The sequence below is a fragment of the Odontesthes bonariensis genome, chromosome 3, assembly GCF_027942865.1.
Source record: "Odontesthes bonariensis isolate fOdoBon6 chromosome 3, fOdoBon6.hap1, whole genome shotgun sequence".
In the NCBI taxonomy this organism is placed as follows: Eukaryota; Metazoa; Chordata; class Actinopteri; order Atheriniformes; family Atherinopsidae; genus Odontesthes; species Odontesthes bonariensis.
Window position 1 is genome coordinate 25,890,792 of NC_134508.1, and position 23,090 is coordinate 25,913,881.

Sequence of the window (23,090 nt, forward strand, 5' to 3'; positions counted from 1 at the left end):
TGACTGACATTATCTAATTTCAGATGTCACAATTCAATTTTACACAATTAATGTGTCGGCTCTTATTTATTCTGGTCAGCCCATTAAAGAGGAAAAACAGTATAAAAAAAAATCTTGGATCCAGATCTGGACTGACATCATAAATGAATCAGTTCTAAGTTAGACCTTGCTCCACCTCTGGTAAATTTTTCATATAACAAACAAATCACATAAGCTCCTTGGCTGAGGTAATTTATGAGAAAGCTAAATGGCAAAGAATATAAAACAACAGACCTCATCACACCAATCTGATGTGTGGAGAGGCAACGCTGGAGATCAAACCAATAATCTTGTGGCAGAGAGACAAGTACTTTACGAGCTGAGTTAAAGGTCTTGTGAGGGCGTCAGCCTTTTGTGAGTTAAAGGCCATCAGCCTTTATACTTGACAAATTCACTATATAGGCCAAACGGTGTGAGATGTATCTGGAGGCAACAGTAAACTGCAAATATATTGTTAAGCATTAAATTGCAGCACACGTCTGTACATATCTGTATCCTCTTGTATTGCCATAAATACAAGAGACGGTAATATGCATTGTGTATGTCATGATATAAATGTGTTCACGTCATCACAAATATTTGCATGGCAATAACTGTGATCAAGATAAAGCCTGATATGTGCAGGTTCTCGATGTGTGCCTTTCACACTGAGGTGGAATAGGGTATTGCTCCACGTAAGAATAGATTAAAACAGCAACATTCACAGGCACCCCACCTTAACACACCCCGAACCCCCCAAAATTCATCTAAAAGAAACGCATTATACAAGCAGTGAACACTACATTTTCTGCATTGTGGTGATTGTATTTTGCTCTTTTTGTAACAGTCTAGTTTAGGAGTCTCATTGGAATTCATGAAATAGTTTTATCATGGCATAGCGCTGTAAAATAAATCAATACATTAACGGTGCCGGTGGGCTCACTCTCTCAGGAGATTGTGTTTATGCACCCTGACCCATTTCCCAAAGTGTTGTGCATCACATTCAAATTGGAGGAATTATCTAGAACATACATTTCAGAAACATGCAATAGATGCATGTAATATGATGCATGGTGTTGCTTGGTTTTATGTGGTCACAGCAAAAGCTTACTATTGTGTGTATGAGCAGTAGTCCACAGTGTGTTCCACTGTTTTCTAATATGAGCTGTGCTTATTGGCCACGTTGTACAGTGCTTCTATACAGTTACAGGTATGTGTACGGTACTTTTTCCTTTGTGTGAATGTTCCTCACAGGGAGAACTTTGATACACATGCATCATGGACAGAAGATGTGAGGAGAGTAACCATAGAATAATGGGAGAACTGAATACACTACAAAGAGAGTGCTAGTATGTGTGTGTGTGGATTTGTGTTGTGCTGATGGGCTTATTATTTTATGGACTGCTGCTCTCTTAGTGCTCCTGTGGATGTGGCAGGCGAATAAAGATTGAATTAAGATAAAAGTATAGAAGGACGGTGCCCAGAGAGGCTGCAGGAGACATAGATTTTGTCTGCCGCTTATTTATTCCACGTTGTGTTGATTATTGGAAGTGTCGGTACCGAAATTCACATTTTCCTATTTTTGATGATGCCCAAGAACACGCTGAGTTTTGGCTCAACTCTTCCTCGACTTCTCTTTGTAATAACAAGTGAAGCACATCTTCGTAACGACACGTACAACAATTCTGATGCACCTTTGCAATTTGATATACCTCTGCTCAAACTTGTGTCACCTTCAGCAACAACAACAGCCCTGTCTTTCGATTCAGCTTCCATCTGAAGCGGGGCAAAGAAAATGACAGGAGGAAAAAGCTCAGGGCTGTGGATATTGGTAATAACGTTTGAGGGAGCCACAGCTTCAAGAACTGACCAGCAATCATAATATTTATAACGAGGTTCGATTGACTTTTTGAAGAAATCAATATGTGATATAGCCAACATGCTGTTGTGAACCTGGGAGGTAATGGGATCTTTGCAACGCTTGGCTAACAGGACTCCATGCCTGTCTGTGGTTATTCCTCTCTTCGCCTTTCACTTTTCCCTCTTCTTTGCCTGCACGTACCCTCCACTTTGCTTCCTCTGATGAAACGAGCAGACGTTATAATAGACAAATGTTAATAATTAATGTCAGAGCGATTGGAGACAATTAGGTGTGTTGACTGGACCATTAATTTTCCTGAGGGTGTTGGTGGGGGAGCAGAAGGGGAAAAAACTCATCTATAGAGGCAGGCAGCCCACTGATTTCTTTCTTTTTTCTTTTTTTGGTTTGGTGGACCACCTGAGTAGCTGTAGCACAGTCAGCCACGTTACTGTCAAATGGTCCCAGTTAAAGCACAAGTCTGTTATACAACAAACTGACAAGGGATTGTGGCCGCTGTATCCTCTCTGCCAAGAAAAGGACATCTTTGACTAAGGAAGCCTTCTTAGAGACGTGGTCAGTTCAGATGCTTCTGAAACCCGATCCTGTGATTAGATCTATGTATGTAGCTTGCTTTCCTGGCATTTGTGAAGCTGTGTGTCTGTCTTCGTATCGTTCTATGTGATCTAAGGAATCTGTTAGTTTCATGGAAGGGAAAGAGCATGTTGCTGTGTAGGAGGAATGGTAGACGGTGTTTGTTTTCCTTTAAAAGATGTATTCACTGTACACATATGTGAATGTGTAGGACTCATTTTTTCAAAGTCTCATAAAATCGTTTGCAAATTCTATTGTCTGAAAGAGGTTTGGAATCAATAAGCTGTGATCAATTTGTTTTAATTGACTGATAATATTGCTGGGCTGTGAAGAAAGTTATAGAATAAATACATTTAAATTTAACTTAAGTTTTGAGCACAAATCTGCCTGTGTTGATCTGAGAGTAGGCCGTTTAGGGTTTGATTTAACAACTGAGATATTTAATGAAAATGATGCCAAAGTTGAAAAACTAGCCACTGATTTCTGAGTAGCAGCTTATTGCTTCATATGAATACAAACTTAAATTTAGTAAAGGGATTGATTTAGATCAGTGATGATAAGCTCCAAAGGGCTTTGATGTGCTTCAGCTAGAAACCCACCACCAAAGCGGACTTGCCGCTGCCATAGGAACAATTTATCCATGTGCTTAAATCTTAGCCCAAAACACATCTAAAAATTCCCTTTTAAAAGCACACATTTACATGATAACTGCAGTGTAATTAAAGTGTAGATTTCATTACAGAAAAAGGGAGGGATACATCTGTATGCCTTATATAAATGCTTGATGATGATGTGCTACTGTCCCTGTGACAGATCCTCATATCTACTGCTGTCACAGAGGCACACATGAAAGGCTTACCTAACCCTGGCACTCTGTTTTTGTAAAATGCGCGATTGGCTGACCTCTCCAGAGAATGTCAGTCAGGGCGACAGCATGTTAGGCTATAATCACACAAGACTGACCTGACATATCATGACACTGGCTTCCATGGCCCCGCCACTCAGCTCCGCTTTGGCACAAGTTGCTAAGCAACAGGATACAGGAATGTCTAAGGCATGAGGAAAAGCTCAACAGAATGACAGTGACAAACATGGGGGACCAGGGAGGTGACAAAGACTCCCTTTGCACAAAAATACACCTCTTATTCTTTCACCTTGTCAGCCTCCCTCATCCCTCTCCCCCATTGTTTCTTGCTGTCTCCCAGTCTGAGGGTTTGTAAGAGAATCAAACTCTTTAGGCACTGAGTACTTCGGGCACTGAGCTGACAGATCACAGACAGGATCAATGTTTTAACTTGTCCTTTAGCACATTAGTTTGTGTTTACAACATTTTACAAGTTCATAGTGTTGCCTTGTGTGACAGTGCAGCACAAGGGAGATTTTCATCTGCTGTTTACTTAATTAAATTGTCAAGGAGCACCTTGTTAGTCTCATAGTTGTAGCTACACTGTGGTGCAATGTTTCCATTAAAGGACACAATTTGTGATGAAAATGGAAACAGTTATGTTACAAAAAAAAAGTATACCCATTCAAAATATTCAACTAGATTATATGTATCAATAGATCTTTAATTTCTGACTTTCCTTTAATCTACAGCGGACGGCACAACCTAATCTTTGCACTGATATGCAGAATATAATCTTTTCTTGTATCTTGACCTTGGATTTGTATTCATGATGTTTCAGCGGTGCTTTTTAACAACACTGTTATGAAATATACATTGATGCTGTTTTAATGTTCAGTTTTATTGTATTACCATGCCTTTATGGATTGACAAACTGAACCTTGACTGGACCTTTTAATTCTGCTTGTGACCGATTTTACATTTAATTTTCTACTGATTAAATTCAGTTTTTGTCAGTTTTCAAGATATCCAGATTCAATTTTGAGGATCTTGAGTTTCATACAAACTTTCACAAAATTCAAAGGCTCCTCTGCTCCTGTTTATTTAGTGTGAGCTTGTTGACTTCATCTGCCAGCTTGGCCTGACCTCAAACAGCCACTCAATGTGAGCTGGACGAAGACCGAGATGGAAAATGGGGTCATGTCTAATCAACGCTGCTGTCATGATTATGTCCAGTTCATTCCAACCTGTAACCAGGCAACAGGGAGAGCTGCCACAAAGCTGATGTGACAGCTGCAGGTAGATTGAAAGTGGACGGATGGACAGGAAGCTTGGGTAGATGGGTGGGTGAAGTGATGAACAGCCTTGTTCTTTCCAGGCTGACTTACTGTCCATGCATCGGTATATTGAACCGAAATTGAATCTGAAGTAAACACAGGTCAAAGAAAAAATGCATTCCATTAACAAATATACTTCACAAACTCTGGGTTGGCCAGAGCACATGTGATCTATGAAGGAGGAAAAAAATCTGTAGAGGAAGACTGGCTGAAGAGTTAAAGTCTTTGTCTTCTATATTTAGCTAAAGATAAAAGTAAATATATGACTACTTGAAAACTTATTTTTATTAAAGATTATTTGTCAAAAGTATCTTAATAACAACTGTACTGATGCCTATAGTAAATAATTCAGAGAAGAATGTTTTAGTGGAAGAAAGCACATGTAATTACCTAAAGCATCTGTACATAATGTAAGTAGAAATTATGTAAAAATGACATCAAGTTATTTAAACAAAAAAAAAAAAATAAATAAAAGGGAAATGCATTTAATAGACATGGATTGTTGCTTCTATTAAAACAATCTGACTAAAATCAGAAAGTGCTCACAGTGTGTGTTTAGACTCAGAATGGATCAGATTCATAACAACAGGACAGCGCTGCTGCAAACAGCACAGGTGTCACAATGAAAAGTTACATTTCTGCAATTTTCAGCACTTTCACTTCACTGTTGCTGATTATGTTTGGATTCATTCGTTTGCTTTACAGATTGCTGTCAATGCTCCAACCGACTGTCACTACCAGATGTAAGATGCACATGAACAGTAACTCTGGAATAGAGGATGTTTCTAAAACTTGTTCTTGTGTCAGCATTAATTGATTAGTCAATTAATAATAAAAACTTAACAGCAGCAATAAAACAATTAAATGTTTTAGATAAACAATGTGACGTCTGATATCTGTCCTGCCTGCAGAAGTGGGTTTGACTTTAGTATTTATTGAAGTTGAACTAGCCTGTGGTACAGAATTTAACACATTTGTAGGAAGTCATAGAGGCTGAAACAGTCAATAAAGGCTGTTAATAGTACTATTCCCACACAAAACTGTAGCCAAAGTAACAGAATTTAATCCCAAATTGTAATTAGCTTGACATTTAATTTCTCATGAATATAACTAACAACATTCCATGAAAACAACTTAAAAAAATAAGCAGGTTACTGTTTGGAATCCAAATATATAGCAACAAAGTACATCAGCAGTCAAAGAAGAAGCTAGGTTTTATAGAATTTATATCTATACGGGTAAAGGATAGTGGGAGGGTTAGGAAATCTTTGAGGACCACTCTGACTATCATAATTTGTGTACAATATACTTCATATTTTTCGCAATCTGCTGTATATTTTCAAAAACACAACACATTCCTTTCAAATTTAACTAAAAGCTGGTCTAATAAATGGAGCTTGTTTGATAAAAAAATATCTAAATTTTGACATTTCTGAGTAACACTTATGTTCCTCGAGTCTTCACATTTGCGATTGCAGAAATGATATGTAAGTGAAAATGGATAAAAAAAAATTATGAGGGCAATAACTGCCCTTTTCATATGGTTCACAAAATGGTCTGAGAAAAATACACACACTAATTCTACACACCTTGTGGAGCCAGGATCTTGATAATGACATCACTTACCATGGTCTCCTGCGGACATCGTACAGGTCAATCTTGTTAGGTGCCCTCCATGGAGTAGCTGCAGAGAGCAAGAAAATAAGCTGTGGGCCACACAGTGCACTGTGGGATGTTTCATATCGGATTATATCAAAGTAATGATAATTTCACTCAGTCTGTCGACTGACTAGTACAGCCATTTGATAAAAAAAAATCGGCATTCCTTCAGATAACTTTAGACTTAATATTGCTGTGAATTATAAGGCAAACTGTTGACTTCGTGCCCCGGAGCATACCTGGGTAGTATCGTGTCACTCCTGTGGCGCTGCCAAACACCTGCCAGCGCAGGGAGCTGTCGTCTCGCCGGTTTTCAATGAAGACCCTCTCCAGCGCTTGGGTCCAGTTTAATTCGTTTAGGATGACTGGGGCTATAGAAAAAACGCACAAAGAGGAACACAGTAGGAAAAGGGAATAGACTTTGACAACGTTTTCATGGCATCACGTCCTCACAAAACTAACTATTCACACAAGTTTTTGGTGACTTGTGTATTTTTTTAAGGTGTAAGGTATTCTTGCAATAAGCACAACCGAAACTATACTCTTGGTTATGTGCAGAAAAAAAAGAGAAAACTGCCAATGAGCTTATGGTCATGTGCCATTGTCAATCAATTTAAACAGCCAAGAATTGTGAAACAATTTTTTATGATCCATTTTTTATGATTTTTATGATGTGTGTTTGTTTACATACACAAAGATATATTTTCTCAATAACTGATTCAGGAATAATAAGCTGTAAATACAGAGCACCTTAAAGTAAAACAACTCGAGTTTTCTCTGTAAGTAACCAAAGGGTTGACTGTCTGCTGGACAACCTTGTCAATGGCAGCTGAGGGAAGCTAAGTACATCAGGATGGATGTACGCAGGCCGCTTGGCTGGCGGTAGCCGTCTGAGCGAAGCTTTAGTCTAATCTGTGTGATCTCTGTGGAGCGCAGAAAAAAGATCACCTTGGAGGAGGGTCATACCGTATGTCACTCACAGCATGTGGAGGATGAAGACACAGCTGAATGTTTGATAGCAGCGCACTATAAACTTATTCTACAAAAAAAAAAAAAAAATTAAAAATAAAAAAAAAAAATCAACAGTAGGTGTGTTAATGGATTTGTGGCTGTCTGGAGAAAGAGGTGAAAGGGAAAAAGAAGAATCACCGATCTGTTCGTGCATGTGCTGCCAAATGCACTGACGTAAGTGCTTTGAGTTTAACTGTGACGTCAAAGATATCTCACATGTCCATGGTGAATGGACTCATAGATGTGGAAAGAAACATTGATCACCTAGTCAACAATAAGTGGAATAATACGCTGTAGCCAGGTGGTGGAAAAAACACAACAAAATCATCAATTTGTGTCTGTTCTTTTGTGCTTTGCTCGCCTGTAACTTGTATTTGCACAGTCCTCATTTTTTCCCACTTGTGATCTGAATTATTCTTTCTATTCTTACACATCCTTTCAATGTGACACAATATGCAAGTACACACATACACATACAAACTGAAATGCTTTCAATCTGTGTTTAATAGCTAAGCTGAAGTCAGAAGATGGGTGCAATCAGAGGTTTAATAGCCACCTGATTAAAGAGGAAACAAGACAAGGCGCTGAGCTGCAGAGAACTTCACTCGCTTCTCTGATTTAATTACTCAGCCAACCAAAGCTAGATAAGCCTCTGAACCGACAAGTCTAGGTTTTCCCCAACCCTCTGTTTGAATTTTACACAAATAAATGATCATTATCCACTTTTCACATGATTTTCAATTAGTCTTTGACAACCTTCCCCTATTTAATGTTTAAATCTTGCACTGTAATGCGGGGGATTCTCAAAGAAAAAAAAGATTAAACACACAACATAGCCTATTTCATGTGAAAGCCTTGTTTTACTGTATCCTGCCAAAGTCTTTCCAAAATTGTAGCTCCAAACTAAAATTGAGTATTATTACTCTATCAAACAAATTAATGCAAAACAGCACAAGCACAGTCACCCTCAGGCGTAACAGCAGCACTAAGCAGTGTCTGGAGGACAGGAGGATATGAAAGCCAAATTGCTGCCATCACCAAGGGGACCTCCTCTGCATGTTTTTCTCAAAATTCACAGACATGAACACAAAAGAAGAATGGAGGAGTGTAGAGGCTGTCATTCAAGTGAGTGTAAATGTAAAAACCCATCTGGGGAGGGGGAGATTGACGTAAAGAAACACAGAAATTAACACGAGTGAGTGGCTGCTTTCACAGCTAGGACAAAGACAATTTCTCGCCAATGAGGGCAGAGAGAGAGAAAACAAACCACCAAAAAGAAAACTATGAAATGCTAAAATCAAAATAGCATAGACAAGGTTCCTGCACATTTACATTTTTTTTTAAAAAATCCTTACTTTTCATGACAAAAAATTCCCAGTATCTCAGTTGAATTTCAAGCCATTTCTGACATCCGAGTACAAAATCAAGATGTTTAATAAATAGTTTTAAAATCCAATTGTTGACATGTATTTTTCACTCTATCTATGTCTGCTATTATGTTGTTGTTAATATTTGCCAGAAGATTATAGTTCTAGGTACTGTAGCTTGTGAAAAAGCTCTTGCCACCAAACCACAAAGCATGCCATTCTATTCATGCTGCAGTGCAAGAACAGTGAGCATAAGAAGTATTAACATATCTGCTCAATGAGAAAATAAACTTGTGCTACCAAAGCTCTTAATAGTTTGCCTCAACATACTGAATAGATATTATCACAAACTGTATTCTGGTTTCATTTTTTGGCCACAATTTGTCATGAAAAGTTACAGTATATATACTGATTAGGGGGCATAGTGATTTATTATTTTCATTCAGAATAGGGGGAATAGTTTGGAAGCACAAATCTTTTCTAATACTCTCTTTTCTTTTTCCCATACTTATCCAGAGCTGGAAAATCCTACAAAAACAAGAAAGAAAAGAAAAGCTCTCACTGGTTGTGCTAATCATGGGTAACAATTAAACAGGTGTCCCAATAATGGTATAAAATCTGGATGATATGAAGAACATAAGGGTTTGAACTACAGACAGAAGTCTCTGATATTTCCATCATGAATTTACAAACTTGCTGCCTTCGCTTTCATGACTCTGAAGCATTTCAGTGAGACCAGCGGTTGTATTTCACTGATGCTTGTGTGAAGATTATCAAGGATCCAAACCACGCTTTTCAATTTCATCTGGGCTGCGCAATACTCCATGGTCAAAGAGCAGATCTGATTATTGTGTAAAAAAGTATTATCCTTCAAACAGAAGCGATCACAGCAAGTTGCTGCAGCAGCTGACTGTGTGCAGTGAAGTCCTGGGTGCTCGGAGAGGCACTGGGTCTGTAATGGTAGCTGTCCCTGTCAGGCCAAGGGCGAAGAAACATACAGGATGTAACCTCTGTTAAAACTGTCACCATCTCTGAAACCTTAACTAACAACTAGGCATTAACTCATTCTGCCTAAGCAAGACAGATTATCTCACATCATTACTTATGCAACTCAGCGGCTGTGATATGATTGCTATCTTTTCTGCATGTGTGTCTTTCTTAACAGTAAGCATATTTATACAACACGAGAAAAACAAAGAATGACCACAGAGGATACTGTGCATCTTTTTATAAAATGAATGAATGAAGGTTGATAAGGGACAGAGCAGAGTGCATGTGTTTTTATGCTGACAGGCAAAACAGCAATAAATGAGCCACCTTCACAGGTGGAACACAGGACAACTTTTGCCAACACACACACACACACACACACACACACACACACACACACACACACACACACACGCACACACACACACACACACACACACACACACACACACACACACACACACACACACACACACACACACAGTCCACATGGGCACTCGCACCCAGTAATGCATATCTACAAGTGATCTCTGCAGAAAAAGCTTCACATCAAAGATAACGAAACACAGAAAACTAACTCTATTTGATTTATTCAGTTAGGATATGCCGTGACTTCTCTGGACAGTTGATAAAAAGACAAATTTCCCCTGGGGGGGAAATATGCTCACGCAGTCAGACAAGGCCTATGAGCGCTGCGCTGGCCTCATCTTTCACCTGGAATCTTTCACCTCTCTGATATCTTTAAAAGGTAATTCATCAGCACGCCGTTCCCCTGACATTTAGAGCACCCTTGGCTTTGCTCCTTTATGGAGCAAGACTGCACACCAAGTAGAGAAACAATTATGAGTGAGATTTATGGCGTATTTCTGCGTCATGCCTCCACTCCACTCCCCTCACCACAACCCCCGCCCTATGACCTCCACCCCTAAACCCCAACGTAAACACATCCTTCACACTGATGTACCAGAGATTAAGATCTGCAGCTTATTGCCCTGTATTAATTCAACATTACAGAAATGAATACAGGCCTTCACTGTGCACACACTGCAAAGAAATGGCACTGCAATATGCCTTGAAGGAACCCAAGTGGTCCCTCATAAGAAATCCATAATGGTAATGGAGCTAAACCTATTAGCCGAATCCCTTTGAAGAGCCATAACCATTAATGCTGCCATCGAAATTAAGCGCTTACACGTTCGATGGTTAAAGCAGAGTAACTAAGTGGTGGCGATGCTCAATCCTACTCTGATGTAAAGGTGACATTGCTCAAATCGACAGACAAGGTAACTGTAACTGTCAAGGTACACTGAGAAATGTACAGTTTGCATTGAAAAGAAGTGGGTTGATATTTGAAGTTAAACGCTTAATGTTTTAAGTCTGTTTACCCTGTTTTGACAATCAAAACATGTTCTCTCACTTAATATTCAGCCATGCACATTGCAAGATAATTTCATTTTTCTAGATTTGTTTTTCACCTCTAATGTGTTTCAATACAATGGAGGGGAACAGAATTTAGTTTCAAGTTTTCAAAGTATTTGAAGAGCAGCATCTGAAAAATGCTACAGCGATGTTAATTTTCAGCAAGAGCTAAAGTACCGCTGGATATTTTGAAGACTTCACATATTGAAATAAAACAAACAAGCAGCTTGAAAAAACCAATAGATTCATCCACAGTTCAAAATCCTCACACACCTGCACCTTTTATTCTTCTGCATGTATCACCTCTTCTCATCCTCTATACTGTCAACACAGTTCATTCTCCATCCCCATCCTCCACTGTCCTGCTTCCTCCCTGTCTACCTCTTTCTTTGCTTCAGGGCTGATTTTGAGCCTGGATGAGTGTTAAAGAGCCTGAACCGTAAACCTTTCATCCTGCAGAGGAAAAGGCAGCAACAGGAACTGGCAGCATCTTACACAGGCAGGCTACAAACAATGGCTTTGCCTTTACAGAGGAAAATGTGTCTTTTCATTTATTTTGTCATTGAGGACCACAGTTTTGCGAAATGGTAATGGTCAGACTCTGAAGCCAGGGAGAGGAAAGTAAAATTCTCTGAGGACGGATGATAATTCAATATACACAAGAAGACAGAGGGGAGAGATCCCACCTTACCTCCTGGGTGCTCCTCCAAATACATTTTCTAATTAAAGCAGAGCAGTAAATAACAAACACACAAAATGTAATTTGTGAGCCTGGTGGTGAGTGAAGTAGAGTTTGCTGTGCTGACTGTTCTAATTAGTGTGCGGGTAAATGATAGTGCCCCTTCACTGGGCACACACTATAGGGGTTGGATGTGTGAGGAGCAAAGAGAGAGAAAGATGTCTTTAAAGTCAAGAATGAAAGAAGTGCAGCCTGCAGTGTTTATGTCATTCTTCTTCTCCTTTGGTTTAACTTTAAATCCCTTTCAATTTTTTCCACTTTCACTATTTTCACAAATCACTTTTGCTCCCCCCCAACACATTTTAATGTTTGATGTTGAGAGGGGCTGAGTTGATCTCCCGCATGGCGTGAGCTTGTTGACAGTGAAGCTGAAGGCAATGTGCAAAATGAATACAGACTACATGTGTTCAAATGCACACACATACACTCACTCACTGACAAAAATGACACTTTGCAATTAGCTGAGGTAGGTCTCAAAATGTATAATAATTCAGGTTGACAAATGTAGAATTTCAGTGCAGCGATAAAGAGGCACACTCAACTTGAGAATATATATTATGTATACATACAAATACGAAAGGAACAAAGCATACTTATTATTTGGTCTTAGTTTTTGTGAAAAGACCCGGGTTTCTCTATCGAAAGTTGCTTTTGTCCCTCCAGTGGGAGGCGAGCTCTTGAAAATCATTTTAGACAAGATGAGATAGATCAGAAGCTGTTTGAATCAAGTGAAACCAAGCAGATGCAAATCTTTCTTTTCTTTTCAAATCTCAAACAACAGTGCACTGACTCTATCTGCTGTATCTGTTGCACGCAGTTTCTCTGCAGCACATTATATACAGCTGCACTGAATAATTTATTTTTTTTTGCCCAGAGCTTCCTCCCAGGTAACCAAAGACAGACCAGAGTGTTCTGCAGCAACATGAAAGCTGACTTTCAAAATGCAGGGAGCATGAGCTTATTGCTGTTTTTTTGCAGTTAATTCAGGATTTGTTTTCTCTGTTTTTAAATGAAGTTTTGTAATCCATGTTTTAACGTACACATCGTTTGTACTCGCCGTTACTACTGACCACCCGGGAAAGCATGACATTTTCCCCCCAATTACTGGCCTTGTCTTTGACAGATACTAAACAACAGCAAGCATTGTCTTGTATTTATTGTCACATGTAATAAGGCTCCAGGAACTGATCAAAAACCTCTTAGTTGTTCAATCACAATAACCTTTTTTTTTCTAAAAAGGTTTGACTTGCCTAGCACAGAATGGGAGGTGGATAAAAATTTAAAAAAAAAAACTAACTATCTAGGCATTTAGCAGCTGAAAAGCCAAATATTCCACTCAGGAGTTGAGAAATGCCATAAAGAGATGTAGCATTTTGCATATCTGTAAGTAGGGATGGGAATCAAAAACCGGTTCTTGTTGAGATCCGGTTCCCTGTGTTTCAATTCCTTGGAATCGTTTGGCGATTTTGCAAACGATTCCCTTATCGATTCCAGTGGGCGCGAATGACGTCACCACGCAACGTTGCATGGCCAGTCCAGCGCAGCCAGCAGTCAACAGTAAACATGGCGCCCAAGCGGTACAAACGCTCGAAAGTTTGGTTACACATTCCTAAAAAAGACGACAACAGGGCAACTTGCAAAGTGAATATTTCACCAAAAGAAGGAAATACTACCAACGTGCAATAACTATGAATGAATGATTAACGTCGGTGAATCTGAACCCAGCAATGTTAGCAACGTTAGCATATCCTCGGCTAACACTGCAGGTCACTAACTAACTAACAAACACTGTCTATCATGTTAGCGCCATTTGCCTCATTGTAAAACCTGCTGTTTGTAACGGTTAAGGTTAAATGAATGCCTTCTCAGGCATTACATTTAGATGAAATCATGAGAGACAGAGCCTGACTGGCTCAGAGCCAGAGGCTGGTGATACTACCCCCAGTTCACGTCTACTTCCAGCTTCTCCTTTCACCAGAGCAGGGAAGAGTTAAATTACCCAGGCCATGATAGACCAATGTGGACCTCACCTTTGTTGGGTTTGTAAGGTCATGACTCGTGTTACTTCTAAACTGAAAAAAGTTGATGCTAATCGACCGGTTTGTTGTCCTTTTTCTCCAAATGAGAATCAATAAGGGAACCGATAAAGAACCGAATCGTTAAAGGGGAACTCCGGTATTTTCAACATTAAGCCTCTTTTATGAGTCGTCTGCAATGTTTTAGAACCCCCCTCACCGCTTTTTTGATGTTTACTGCTGTCTCCGGTATTTGCCTAATTTTGATTCATCTCAACCTGCTTCAGAATGGCAAGTCATATGCATGTCTTAAAAGGTCCGTAAAAGCACCATAAACGTCCGTTTTCAAAATCATCAACTCACCGGAGTGGTTACTGGTGTGCACTGGTAATCCATATCAAATTTCGTGGCGAAAAGTTGCTTCTGTCGTGTTTTATTTGACATTTTGTACTGGATGTTCGTTGATATTACTCCGCTAAGAAAATAGTGCGAGCATGAACGAGCTGCCAAATAAAACACGACAGAAGCAACTTTTCGCAACGAAATTTGATATGGATTACCAGTGCACACCAGTAACCACTCCGGTGAGTTGATGATTTTGAAAACGGACGTTTATGGTGCTTTTACGGACCTTTTAAGACATGCATATGACTTGCCATTCTGAAGCAGGTTGAGATGAATCAAAATTAGGCAAATACCGGAGACAGCAGTAAACATCAAAAAAGCGGTGAGGGGGGTTCTAAAACATTGCAGACAACTCAGAAAAGAGGCTTAATGTTGAAAATACTGGAGTTCCCCTTTAAGCAGAATCGAAAATGGAATTGGAATCGTAAAAATATTATCAATTCCCATCCCTATCTGTAAGTTACCTAACAACTTGGACCTATCAGCTAGAAAGGGAATATTGTCCGAGCTGTGCTAACAGCCTTTTCTGCATTTTCACCGTGGATGAAAGAAATTCAGCTGCTGGAGCATCTGGCAAAACATAGAAAATGCTATACTTCAGAAAATGTAAAGTGATTCTGATCAGTCTGAAAGGAGAAGTGGCTGGACTGCCAAGTAAAGTGAGCAGGGAAATGAAGGCCGTTGTGTGTCAGCAAGTGTACGAAGGGTAGGATGGGTGCTTGTGTGGGTTAATCGCCTGATACAGAAAAAATTTAACTCCACTCTTTCATCTGCACATGCAGTTAACCAGTTGCAGCCATTCAATTCTGATAACCAAGTTCCTCACTGTGCCTGACAACAATAGCAAAATGACAACATGACGTTAGGCTGTTGGAAAAAAAGCCCCATGCAGCGGATTTAAACTTCACATCTAATGAAAGAACTTCCCACATTCGATGTCAGTTTCCTTTATTCCCTGCTGGGAACGGTGGCTGCATGTTCTCTGACAAACACTAATGTATTCCTACACTGTGTACACTACACACACATAATTACCACCTTTTTACAAAAGGCTGATTTACAGTGTTATACATTGTCAACTTGTCATAAAGTAAATGCAGTGGTGAAATGGCCCAGTTTGGATTCATATCCTCTATCTGTGAGAGTGAACTTGGTACGAGGAAGATTACACCGACTGTGTATTCTCCTACTGTTTGCATACTTTTTAGTGATTATTTCAGAGATGATATTCTCAGAACTCCTCCTCTACAGTTATTATTAACCCTAAAAACATTAACTGAGGGAATAAAACCTTCTCCTGAATAGACAAAACCACCTACATCCATTTATTCCCCTGTGGGTGTGTTGTGGTGTCCATTTTGTAATAAGCAATGATAATTAGATGAAAATTGTATGAATGTTTGACCTAAGCTAATTAGAAAGTTTGCAGACTTGGCAGCAGGAATCAGCAGTGGGATAATGAATCATAAAATGGTTCATTACTGCACTCAGGGAACACTCTCTATCTCAATAAATGGACATGAGGCCTAGCAGACAAATCAAACCAAAACGCACATATCGCCTCATTTAACTGCTGAAAGGACCACAATGGAAAAAAAAAAAAAAGAGGCTTTTCTTTGCACCAAATGGTTTCTGTTATCAAAGTGACTACTTTCTCCTCTCGCCTGTTTTCTTTCTGTCTGTCCTTTCTGTCAGTCATTTTATTTGGAAAAGATACAGCAAACAGATCAAAGCCAGATACTTCCAGTACACAGAGCACAGGTGAAACAAGTAGCACAGACTCTTTCAACAACTGCTGGAGATTAAGCTGGAATTTGGACAGTGTGCGATTCTTTCGACAGCTTTCTCTGCTTGTCCTCGGGCCTCACCCTGAAGACAGAGCACTGAATCTGCCCACTCACACTGCCTCTCTTCTGATACTCCCAAATCTACTAATATACTTTAGATCGAGACCCCTCAAGACCCAGAGGACATCAATCCGCCCACATTAGTTTTCTCAGACATCGTCTCCAAGGTACCCTGCAGGCTCCTGTTGCTGGGCCTCGAGCAGAACACTACTCATTGATAGTAATCCTTTCTCTACCATCCCCTTGAAGCCAATGCAAATCCTATCACATAAACTTGATGAATTTCATTTTAACTTATTGAGTTAAGAAATATTCCATGACAGTTTCCCTCTAACTATCAAAACATATAAGGATGAATGAGAGATAACCTTTAACCTTTAATACCCCACATTATAGCGCTCCTCCACAAAACCTGTGAAAAACGCGAGTCTACACATCTCACAATGCAATTTGACCAATGATAGTTCAGTGGTAGTTTTGGGGTTGTTTCTCTAATTTAAGCAAATTTAGCCTGGATGGGCTAACCTAAAGCAGAAATGGAGGAGGTGTGGCCTATCGTTCCCATAGTCCCCCAAAACAATGTTAGTATGGATGAAATTGTAGGAAATCAAAGCTCTCAAAGCTGGACTATAACACCTGGATAATGCGGTTGGCGTTGAATGTATACACCCAACTAGACATATTTAGGCGAAGGTGCTCAGTACATTCTTGAAATTTTCATCTTTTTCCATCTATTAATAGAGCAGAATTTCCAATAAAGCCGCTCTCATTCAGGTATTTTTCTTTCTTTTGTCAGACGGCTAACACATTCAAGGACTGCTGTGGAGTAAATTCACATATACTTACAAGGGCAATGATGTACAAGTACAAGTGCATCATTCCAATGATGGCGGAATGTCTTGAAAGTTTTCCCACACAGTCCACAGTCCAAAGCATTGTGCCGTTGGATTTAATTCAGTTAATAACTTGATTCCCCTCCCGAGCATATATGCTGAGATGAAGGGCAGTGGTCCAATAAAATGGCCCAGTCAAGCTATAACAGTAGCTCAACTGTGTATGTAACTGACTTTTGGTAGGGTACTTTAAATGGACAATGATCCCAAATACAGATCATAACTGACGGGCCATTAAAGGATAACTGCGGTATTTTCAACATTAAGCCTATTTTCCGAGTCGTCTGCAATGTTTTAGAACCCCCCTCACCGCTTTTTTGATGTTTACTGCTGTCTCCAGTATTTGCCTAATTTTGATTCATCTCAACCTGCTTCAGAACGGCAAGACATGTTGTCAAGTTGCTTCTGTCATTTTTTATTTGACATTTTGTAAATCCCATTGAGTTCTATTGAAGACTGGATGTTCGTTGATATTACTTCGTCACCGAAACCATCAAGTGGTGTGGAGTATAGCAAGTCAGATTCAACTGCTGAGCGGAAATTTATCCACGGCTGTGAGGTGGCTAAGAAAATAGTTCGAGCATGAACGAGCTGCCAAATAAAACACGACAGAAGCAACTTTTCGCAACGAAATTTGATATGGATTACCAGTGCACACCAGTAACCACACCAGCACTATGGTGCTTTTACGGACCTTTTTGGACATGCACATGACTTGCCATTCTGAAGCAGGTTGAGATGAATCAAAATTAGGCAAATACCGGAGACAGCAGTAAACATCAAAAAAGCGGTGAGGGGGGTTCTAAAACATTGCAGACAACTCATAAAAGAGGCTTAATGTTGAAAATACCGCAGTTCTCCTTTAAGCTTTTGAACTGGCTACAAAACATTTACCTATATTTTAGGTGCGCTGTATTGATTTCAGAACAATTAAATGTATGTATCGCAGTCACTCAAGACAAAGATCACCTCAAAGATGTTATCAAAAGGGAAATATTACCATGACATTCATATTCAATATGAGTCTATGCAAATCGGCAATAACTGCATGTTCGTGCTTGGAATGTGTTGTTTGGTCACAAAGCATCTTTAAGAATGACTTTTCACTTTTGCAGCAACAAGGTTTTCAAATGCCTATTTATCAACAACTTAAACACAGCAAATGTGTTCATAATGGCCTTGGCACAGAATCTGCAGTTGACAATCTCAGCACAGCAGACCGCGCACTGGGAGCTAACTAAACAACATCAATCGTAAACATTTTCCAGGGAGCAGAAGAAAAAAAAAAAAACAATTCCATGCACTGTGCCACTCTACTCCTCTAGACTCCACCGATCTCAATCAAGAGCCCTTTATTCTCTGACTCATATCCTCAGACAGGGGAACCAGAGCTGCCACAAAATGGCTCCAGGAACAATGCGCAGGCCTGATTGCTCTATTGTGAGTTAGCTTTGGCCTTTGACATGTCCTCCTGAACCAAGAGCGTCTAAATCTGACAAGACTTGTCTGGAGACACAGCTGGAGGGCACTGTTACAGACAGGTGCCATACACTGTCTGTTCAACAAAGAAAGTGGAGAGCAAGACTATAACAGAGAGAAAAAATTGTCACAGTAAAAATCCCTGTCTGTCTGCACATGCTCTGCTTTTTGAGTCTTTAAAGAGGCTGGCAGAGAGTGTCCAAAAGATCAGAGGTAAATAACAGAGGGAGAATGCCAAAAGAAATAAGAGTCCCAGAAGGTACACGTGTTCCTTTTTGTACATTTGGCAGCTGCAGACCAAGGAGGTGTTATGTCTGCAGGCCAGCATGGTGACAGGCAGGAAGGGCAGGATCCGCAAGCAGGGGAGACCATGCCCACATGGAAAAAATAAATAAATAAATATAGTTCAGATCGCGTGGGAGAGAGCATCTGTCATCTGAAATCATGTTAGTGTGCTAAAGTGCTGGCTGATATCAAAGGAAGAAAATATTAAATTAACGAGAGAGATGGGAGTGGTCAAGTCAGAACAGAGAACAGAACATGAGCCGACATTGTGCATGAAAACCAAAAAGCCTTCTAGTACATCCAATCTATCGCAGATAAAAGAGCTGGCAGCGCTACCAGTCACTTTATGAATCCCTTAAAATCACTGTCAAGCGACCATTTTACTAGTTTCTTCCAACCAAGAAAGCACAAATTTCAACATTACCGCCATTATGAAATTGAAACTTACAGCCTTTGTATATGTCTGTAGGAATCTGGACTGCACTGGAAGAATAGTTGACCTTATTTTTAAAATTGGGATCATCCACAAATTCCAGTTCCATTGTGGACGTGGTCTCCAGTGGGGCTTCTTCTTCTCCGTCCTCCATCTGCTGAAATACACACGCATGCAAACACACACCCATTTGTTATTGAGTTACAATAACAAATGGAAAGAAAAGGCAGGGTAAACATAAAAATATCAAACTGTATTCTCTCACTGTGGTTTCAGAACACATATGTATACATTATATCATACATTATTATTATGTTATTATTACAATGTATTATTTTTCTTACAGACTCCCATAATTTGGATAAGGTTATGGTCTGTTAAGGTCAATAATTACAATTACTCTGCCCGCAGTCTGGCCTCAGATTAGGTGGTTCTGTTCTCTCCTTCTCATCAGAGAACAACAGCAGGTATTAAAGCAGACACCAAACAGAGAGACACACTCATTAGTAGCTGTGATGACTATCACAGACGTGAGCGGTGCCAGATGAATTAACTCCACAAATAATTTAACCTGCACCACTTAACCACAGTTTAGTTTCCAACCCATATGAATAAAAGCATATCTATTAAGCATATAAAAGCATAACGGACACTCCTCTCCTTTGCTTTTATCACTTTAAATGTCATTTAAACCATTTAAAAAAAAATTATATTCAGCCTAAGTTTTTTTTCCGGTTGTCCACTATAATTTATTAGAAAAGACTAATGCAGATGGAGGGTTAGTGAAGTGGCAGATATATATGAGTCAGAATATAAAGCAAATGGAAATGAAAAAACTGACATTTAAGTTTTTAATCTTGATAAGTAATCAATGTAGATAAATCTGCATCTGTTCCCACAGGATGAGATTATTGTAAGATTGGGAAAAAGGGTAGCAAGAAACAACCCCGCTGGCTGACTCAATTTATCAGCTTTATCTTGAATTCAGAAAATAAGATGTAGGCCTAACAGTTGACTCTTTGTTAAACATGTCACTCTGTCATTCCTCCCTTTATAGCTATCCTTCATTAGTCTTCATTCACTAAACATTTTTAAAAGAAAATCCCCATCTTAGAGCATCTCTATGAATTCAAACATCTAAAAAGTGATAACAGAATCTGGAATGAGGTCAAATATGCTCTTTTTATTTAGATAAAACAGCATGGGTTAATTGGATCTGACATGACTGAAAACTGTTTGTTTTGAATAATCTGAATCAAAAACCCATGTCCATTGCAGAAAATGATTGATGAGATGAGTTTAATTGACTATTAAAATGCAATTACAAGCTGCTGTAGGGACAAGGCAGGGGAGTATTGACTGAAGCCCCAGCTGACGTAAACGGAGTAAGATACAGAAGATAGTGTTGTGACAGAGACCAGCTCATGACCGGGTTTCCATGTCTACAACTTGTGTAATATCAGAGTGTGATTAGAAAATGAGCATCATCATTTAAGACATGAATCAGTACTCCACCATCAGTAATCAATCGGTTGAGTGATGTGGTGTCATAAATCAAATATTTAGTAATGTAGTTTGGTAACATAGTTAAAGCTTTTATTATGACATTTCAGAGCATTTTCTCAAAAAGTAAAGAAAAAAGGCAAAAAAGTGAATCAACCAAAGAAAGACGGATTCCTCCAAGAATCAGAAGCTAGAGGAATGTGTGACTGAAACGGTCAAACACACAAACTTTAGCGGTAGTTTATTTGTATTTGACACTTTTCCTATCGCCATATGATATATAGAGCTTTGATTCCAAAACTACAAGAAAGTCAACACTCATCAAGCTTATTTATTTATTTACTAAACTAATACCTTCAGCACTGGATTACGGTCAATTAAAACATTGTGCTGACACTGCGGATTTTTAAGGGTTTGATGGTGCACACTATTTGAACTCAGAAGTTTTTCAGTACTCAGAATATTCAGCTTCCCAGTAGCAAAACAAAAAAGTCCCCCCACCTCAAAGTCAGATTTCTAACTCACATGCCCCAACTTCAAAATCTAACATGGCTGTTTATTGTTTGTCATTTGTACACATAGCACTGTCCAACTTCTATCAGTGAACCTATTGCTACAGTGTTTGTGTGCACGAAATAGAACATGACACATCAGCTTGTATTAGTAATAATAGTTAGCTTGGAAAGTTAGCACAAAAATGAGCAAATCCTATTGAGGCAAATGTAACACAGATTGATCAAATCAGTAATAGTGAACCTGACTAGGTTAGGGATGTTGGCTTTTAAACAGCACTAACAGTGTGTCTGTTTATCACTCAGTGTGACTCTAATTCTCTCAGGGTCGGTACTAGAGTCTTTAGTCTTTTTTCCTTCTCCAGAAGAGCCCAATCATAATTAACCAAGGCAGTGTCTAATTAGAAGCTGAATAAATCCATACAGGAAAGATTGATTGGTTCATTTTCCTCAACCATCCACCACCTGTTTTGCTCGATTCATTAACCAATTTGTTAATTTTATCTCCTCATTCTCAAGGTTTAATTAAAGCCTGAAGAGGCCAATGATGACCAAGCTTCTTTTCACCTCCACCTTCAGCCGACCAAGGCTAACCTTAAACATGTCACTCGTGACTATACGAGTGTCTTCAGATCAAAGAGTGCATGCAGTTCTGTGATGGAGATAAAGTCCCTCAGTAAAGAAGGATTACTCTATAGATGAAAACATTGATAAATATCTGCTTAAATATTTGGCACGCAGCTTATTTTGTAACAGCTGACAAGCAGTAAGAATCGATTTTGATTGAAAAGTTTAATAATCAGTCTAGTAATAATGCATTTTATGTATTTGATGGTTGTCTTACAAGTAAATTATTACCCAGAGACATGACTGACAATATTTGTCTACCAGACAGATCAATGTATCCCATTTAAAGTCTCAGACCAAGGAATGTTTTAATTTTTAACCAGGATGTGTTGACTGGAGTAAATGCTAGTTGCTTTTTACACGTTTTTTTTCTTTTTTTTTTCTTCTTTTCATAAATAAATATATTTTAACCCATGGTCAAAAGGAACTTTAAGGTCAAAACAATGCATTTGCAGACACCTAATTAAATACAACAGAATAAGGCTTGAAGGTTGTTGAACAAACCTGAAAAGTGGCAAATAAAATGCTTTTCACTCTCAACACTGGAATGAACATAAGACATGCTTTAACACATCCCATTGCACTTTTGCATCAAGGGCACAGGGACAAGAGGAGAAATTAACAAGGTATAGCGTACAAGAGGGAAAAGAGCCTGCCAATGACTTACCTTTACTTGAAAGCAATTTTGTATGACATCTTGCTAACAGTAAAGAATTTTATTCAAGCAGCAGTACTTGATTGAAAAGCCATTGAGTGAAGCAGGAAAGGGGAGCACTGGTAGGATACTGGTAGGATTTCAGAGAGAAATGACCTCGGCTTGTCTTCTGCCGTTGGTTAGGGTTGGTGATGTGAAGGTCAGAGGTGTGGCACTGGCTCAGCCTCAGTGTGCCATGTTAATGGTGACCGATGCTCTCCAATTAGATGAGCTGACAGGCTCTAAAGTGCTGTGTCATTAATCACGAGATAGGCATGCACAAAGAGAAAATCACATCATGATTTATTGCTCCTCTGCTTCACTTTCTTACTTCTTTTCCCATCTTTTTGTGCTCTGGTGATCTGAAAAGGGACACTGAAACTTAATAAATCAGGGGGTATGGGTTCCAAGTGGCTATCCCGAGGAAGAACTGCGAGCTGCAGCCAGAGTGGTGGCATGGTGAGACCAATGACTTGTGGAGCTTACCCAGCCTGCTTTCCCTTCTTTGCATGCCGTTCATATTCTTTGCTATGAATTAGATGCACTAAAAGTGCTTCCCTA

The 23,090-nt window shown here is 39.3% G+C and overlaps 1 protein-coding gene across 6 annotated transcripts in view; it reads right to left on the bottom strand.

Annotated features, from left to right (window-relative positions):
* Nucleotides 1-23,090, bottom strand: part of cacna2d2a (calcium channel, voltage-dependent, alpha 2/delta subunit 2a) — a 150,463-nt gene that overhangs the window by 34,150 nt on the left and 93,223 nt on the right. For 3 of the 6 annotated variants that reach the window (XM_075461278.1, XM_075461276.1, XM_075461280.1), the window contains 3 exons: nucleotides 19,209-19,347; nucleotides 6,550-6,681; nucleotides 6,278-6,335 (listed from right to left, as the gene is read on the bottom strand). In XM_075461278.1, the coding sequence (XP_075317393.1) occupies nucleotides 6,278-6,335; nucleotides 6,550-6,681; nucleotides 19,209-19,347 (329 nt within the window). Of the gene's footprint in view, nucleotides 1-6,277; nucleotides 6,336-6,549; nucleotides 6,682-19,208; nucleotides 19,351-23,090 lie in introns of all 6 variants that reach the window. The other 3 variants (XM_075461279.1, XM_075461277.1, XM_075461275.1) reach the window with 1 other exon arrangement.